Here is a 6,442-nt window from a genome sequence, read left to right on the forward strand (position 1 = left end):
AGTGTGAAAAATAAATAAAGAAAAATGTTTTTTTTTAGTAATTCTCAAAAACTATATAATATGTAAAAATATGTTATTTTTTATTATCATTTTGAAATTCATAACAATTAGATGTTTATAATCATCTGTTCTTCTTGTTATTTTACTTTGGGAATCTCTAACTCGAAGTTTTCACATGACTAGGAACAATTCGTTATTCCTGATTATATTTATTAGCTTTTAACAATTCGCTATCAAGCAATTTCATCAGTCAAATCAATGACGCAGATTCGATTTAATTCGCACTCTTTAAATTATTATCGAGTATATATACTATAAGTTTACAAAACAGTCAGCTCATTTTCCTAAATGATGTTATTGATAGATATTTAAATCAGATATCTCTGATTAGTTAATCTGTTTTTTGTTTCATTTATTCAATTTATTATATATATTGCATCGAACTTCATCTGGAAAAAATTAATATGGTAATCATAATTATTTTAGCAAACAAAGAGATTAAATATTTAGAATTTAAAATTCTCAGAATTTTTAAAAAATTATATTTATACCTTTTACATATAAGAATATTTTATTATATAGATTATTTTTTTTCTTTCTTAAATTTTTTTTATGTAAGATTTTTTTAATTTATAATAAACATAAAAAGATTTAAAATTGTAATAAGTTTCATTTCTATAGAAATTTATTTATACAAAAGATGAAGATCGATTTGCATTTGTATTTTCTTTGTGTGTTTTATATATATTATATATATGTTTTTGTTTATTTTTAAATTTTATGTAATAGAAGTAGGCAAGAGAATAATGAAGGATGTAATTTTTAAATAAAGATATATTTATCAATTCTTTTGTAATCTATCATTATTGAATATTGTATTGATCTTATTAGCGTTGATTTAATACAATTTCAGGCAATGGGACAATCTAATTACTCTCTACCTGTATCCGTACCAGTGAATAGTTATGGCGAATCTCTACTTGGATCTAGTCCTCAAATAGCGCATACCAGCATTTCTCCAAGACCATCATCTTCTGAAACAGATTCAGGTATTTGATTAATAAACTTAATACACTGATATAATTTATCAAATAAATTTAATTATTATTATATATAGAAAAAAAGAATTAATTAAAAACAAAATTAGTTATTAAAGAAATTTAATAAATAACAATAACAGCAAATAAAAAATTCAAATATTTATTATATTTTATTATTAATATAATTATGTGATCTTGTGATTACATCATGATTTTATTGTTATGATATTTTCTTTTTAAAAAAATCAACATTAATTATATTTTTTTGTATTGTATTTAGTGTATCCACCAGGAGGAATGTTGGAAATGAGTAATGGCTATCCACCATCAGCATCACCATTAGGAGGTTCACCTAGTCCAGGTCCTTCGCCGGCATTAGGAGTTGGAGGAGGTAGTGCAAACAAAGGCAGTAATCCGTCTAGGCATTCGCCGCAACCTCCACCTCCTCCACCGCCGCCTCATCCTCACAGGACTAATCTTCGAGTAGTTATACCAACACCTCTTACACAGCCTCTCTCCGAAGATACTAGTTATGATGTTAGTATACATTATACTTGATTTCAATTTATATTTTTAAGTAATTTAAAATCATTACATAATTTTTTTATATTGAGTATTTTTATTTTAATCTTTTTTAATTTTTTAAAATAAAACTAACTTCTATTTTTTTTATTATTAAATCTATAATCTGAATAGAAAAAAATCGTAAAAATTGGATAAATCTTTGTTAATAATATAATTATATTATTTATGTATTTGTTAAGATTTCAATGTTCAAAATGACATAATTTGAAATGTTATTTAGAATTTATTTAATAAAATTTGTTTAATAATTTAATGATCTAATTATATATGTGTAACTTTACGTCATAGATAGTAACATAAATATATAAAAATTGATAGATATATAAAAATTATGTTCAATAATATTTAATATTATTTGATTTTTATTTTATTTTTAAATATATAGAGTGGCCATACACAATCTGCATTAAATACACCAGTAGTAGCATTGCAAACACCATCAGTTCCAGCCGGATACTCTAGTTTCGGACCTACCGATTATTCCTCGGACCTTGGAAGTTTAGCCTGGTCTCATCAGAGGTACGTTGATGACTTATCAATGTATTCGGCAGCCACCATGTCCAGTATCAGGTAAATTAAAAATTTCAATTTAAATATTATTGTGAAAAAAAACTATATATCCAGTTGATATTTATTATAAAAATTGTTCTAAATATTGTACTAAAATTTATAAAAATCTCATTTCTTTAAAAAAAACCGTTTAGAAAACAATTTAGAAACCATTTTATAACATAATTATTTTATAATATTATTTTATTTAATATAATTATATTAGAAACAAATTTATAATATAAACTCTTAAGAAAAGATTGAAAAGTATTTGTAAAGTTTAATCATACTTATAACGACGCCACTTGTTCTAATGTGTACTCTATATTTATATCTGAATTGAGGATAAAAATATCAAACAATGTCTACTGGAGTTTTATAGTTTTTTTTCTTGTTTGAATAATTTATGTTGTTTTAGCAGCATATCAATAAATATATTAATGGTTTTTCATCCCATTTTCATTTTTAAAATTTTATTTATGTTAAATTATGTTATTCGTTTATTCATATATTAATTGTTCATATATTAACTAAAATTTTTTTTTGGTAAAAGACATAAAAATTTGAGGCAAAAATAATGTTATTTATTAATATTTAAATCAAATAATCATTTTGATTACTTAGAATGATGAATATTATATTACGAATATTAAATTTATATAATGTTTCAATTGTTAAAGAATATGTAAAATAATAATTTATTTTCGCAATAAATTCAGGACAAGAATAAAATTTAATTTTAATGAAAATTTAATCAATATATATATCTATTTTTCTCTCAGAGTATTAATAACAATCAATTTTCTTGCAAATCTGATATCTCCAACATTATTGCAGTGGTCTTCCTCATCTAGCCGTATCAAGTAGTACACCACCGCCTGCCACATCGCCATTACCAGTGAAAATAAAAAGCGAACCGATTAGTCCACCTCGAGATCCTCACGGTGGTAACAGTGGCTCAAATAGTAGTGGGCCGAGTAATACCAGCAATCTTCATCATACAGCCCTAAATGTTGGACCTTCGTCGAGTACCGGTGCACCACCTCCACATCATGTACCTCATCCTGGCCCACAATCGTTGAATCTTGTGTCGAACAGACCTAGCAGTAATCCACCGCCGTCTCACTCCGGAAGTATAACACCGACAAATCTTCCTTCTCCAGGTAGTGCAACGGTGGCGGACATTCGAACGAGTCATTCGAATACCGGAGGAAATGGTGGGAACAACTCAGACTATGAGAACGGACCACTTATGAAGCGTTCCAGGATCACTGAGGGCTGGGCGACTTAATATCAATCGTAACAGTTAATCGCTCGATCGTTTCATACCTCAACGTACAACGGCATATAGTGCTTTTGTGAGAAGTTCCGGAACTCAAAGTCAAAACTCGTTATATTATTTACACACGTTCGGCCATGGTTCTTTTTTTTCTTGTGGTTGGGTGCGCGCGTGAAATGAAAAACGATTTTCGCAAAAATCCAACTTGGCTGGACGAAGAATACAAGTTTGTTTATATATTTTAAAGTCTACACATATACACACGCACGCACATACATACAAACACATACATGGACACGTACATACAAATATAAAGATACATTTGTTTGACGATTAAATAACGGTGCCATAATGTTGAAGCGTTACACGTATATATGTGTATATATATATATATGTATGTATATATGTATATGTATATATATATATACATATTTTATATTATATTATATTATATATATATGATATATATATATATATATATATATATATATATATTTTCATGTATATAATACGAAAATTGTTTGTATATATTTCATTAATTCATTGTCATTTTCTTCGTGATATGGCATATTGTGTCTTTGATACTTGTTGCTATGGCGAAGGTTATTCCTTTCGAAATAAAGAAAGGAAATGGCGGTACATTTAGGACGGATATTAAGACATGAAAACCGGGAGTATAGCATTTCGGAGGTTAAGTGCATCAACAACCGAATTTCTAAGAGCTTGCGAATGTCTAATGATTTCACAATTTAGAGATTTATAAATAAATGTACTTCGTTACTTGTTTTTTGTGCGTTATAATGGTAGATAGATACAATCCGCGGCATAATCCGTTAATTGATGTTTTTAATTAATATCGAGAGCAATAAACATTATTTCTCTCTTAATTGAATACCTAGTCAGAGAATAATGATATTTGATTAGTATATAAATTTTAATTTTACAATTCTTTTTCTTCTTTTTTTAATGCAATATCTTTTTCCTTTACTCTGAAAAAAGTACTGTACTCTTTAAATCATAAAAAAAAATCATTCAAACATATTATTAGAAAATATATTATACTCACACTCATATGTGTATTAACTCATCTATTTTAAAGAATCGTTAAATGTTGATTTGTTTTTAAATAGTGGAGTTTTTTTTCTTTTTTTTTTTTTTTCGTTAGCGAACTATAATTAACGGTCTATGTCCGCTAATAGAAAAAAAAAATGTTGAATGATTAATCGGCTACTGTACTCAAAATAAATACGATATTCTGTAGAAAAAATATGCTCGGAAATTAATATATTGATCATTATGAGGTGATAGAAAAGATACATACATATTGTATGTGAAATAAGCATCTAATAATGTTGAAAAGAAAGAAAAGTATATACACACGAACTTATATATGTATACATATATACATATATTATATACATTTTCCACAAGTATTTTGCACATTTGATATGAAAAGAAAAAGAAAGACATAGAAGGAAGATACTTTGCAACCCTTAATGCCTAAATCGTACACAACGAGAGCTTGCACTTCTGCAAGCATTTATCTTCAAATAATACATGAGAATTAATAAATTTGTTTGAACAGCATTTAAATACAATAATTATTAATAATTATTGCACATACAATTTTTCTATAAGAATGGATCACAATTAAATTAAGTGTGAAATATAGAGAACGAATATCTATTAATATATCTTATAAAATGCTTATTAGTGAAATCCAGATGATTAGTTGGCAATATAGGGTTGCAATTGTAAAGTACAGAAAATCTTCTTCCTAAATAAAACTGCTTTCAAGATGGTCTCAGCCTATGCTTTACTCAATCTCAGGATGTATCCTGATATGAACTGTTCTCAAGAGTCGTATTTGGTACATTACTGTAATTAATTAACGTTATTAATGGAATACACGAATGGTATATAAATAAATAGTGCCTGGCACCACATGTTGCCCTCCTGCAAGGTTGACTTGTTCACGTTGTCTGCAAAAGATGACTTGTCGACGAATTATGTGTAAAAGAAAAATATATATCTTACGAAAAGATATGATAAAAATAGACTAATAATAAAATAAAATATATTGAACAAAATGAGAAATAAAAAAAGGATAAGAAAGAATAGAAAAATTATAATATCCATGTTATTAGTAAAATTATAGATTTTGTTTTACAACACTTCGTCGACGAATTAACAACTTGGCAAATCAATCTTGCTTCTATTATAACCGAAGATTATATTATACGTAAGTTAAAGAAGGAAAAGAAAGAAGAATCGTATGAATCTTCGATATTGATTTGTTTCTTTACTAATGTTGCAATTAGAAATATATTTGATGACTGTACGAACAATCGGTGTGTGAAACATAAGATATATAATGTATAGTCACTAATGATTAATCACAAATTTTTAAAATGATCACAAAGTGCAATCTCTTAGCCAACACACTTTTTTATCAAAGAAAAAAAAGTATAAAGAAATTGTTATTTTTCATAACGAAAAAAGTAAGATTTAATGTATTAAAAAAAAAAGTATATATATATATATATATGTCTCCACTAGTTATTAAACATTTTCCTATTGATGCAAAATTTATTGTATTTGAACTGATATTATATATATATATATATTATATATATATATATATCGATATATTATATATATTTCTCTTAAGTGTACATGCCTGAAGTAAATCCTTAAAAAATAACCTGCGATACGATTGCATCGGTTCCAGATCTTAAATCATTGTAGGTGGATCTTTCAAAATCTCTGAATAATATAATTACTTCTTAATTATATTATTAATTATTTGACATTATACGATTATTTCTCAGCGATATTTCAAACCCAGTGTTATTATGTGCTTCATTTGTTTGTATAAGGCAAAGTAATTTGCACAAACTTTTCATATTTATAATTAGTAAGAATAATAATATGTAAAATCTCATAGAGATTCGTTGAATGAATTTAGCACAAGATATAATTATTAATC

The 6,442-nt window shown here is 26.4% G+C and overlaps 1 protein-coding gene across 6 annotated transcripts in view; it reads left to right on the forward strand.

Annotated features, from left to right (window-relative positions):
• Window positions 1–3,768, forward strand: part of LOC102676966 (myocyte-specific enhancer factor 2) — a 50,902-nt gene extending 47,134 nt beyond the window's left edge. For 4 of the 6 annotated variants that reach the window (XM_006617636.2, XM_006617634.2, XM_006617635.2 and 1 more), the window contains 4 exons: window positions 914–1,049; window positions 1,321–1,577; window positions 2,011–2,195; window positions 3,012–3,465. In XM_006617636.2, the coding sequence (XP_006617699.1) occupies window positions 914–1,049; window positions 1,321–1,577; window positions 2,011–2,195; window positions 3,012–3,465 (1,032 nt within the window). Of the gene's footprint in view, window positions 1–913; window positions 1,050–1,320; window positions 1,578–2,010; window positions 2,196–3,011 lie in introns of all 6 variants that reach the window. The other 2 variants (XM_031511416.1, XM_006617632.2) reach the window with 1 other exon arrangement.
• The last annotated feature ends 2,674 nt before the right edge of the window (window positions 3,769–6,442 follow it).

Source organism: Apis dorsata, unplaced genomic scaffold (assembly GCF_000469605.1).
Source record: "Apis dorsata unplaced genomic scaffold, Apis dorsata 1.3 scaffold_317, whole genome shotgun sequence".
NCBI classification, from domain to species: Eukaryota; Metazoa; Arthropoda; class Insecta; order Hymenoptera; family Apidae; genus Apis; species Apis dorsata.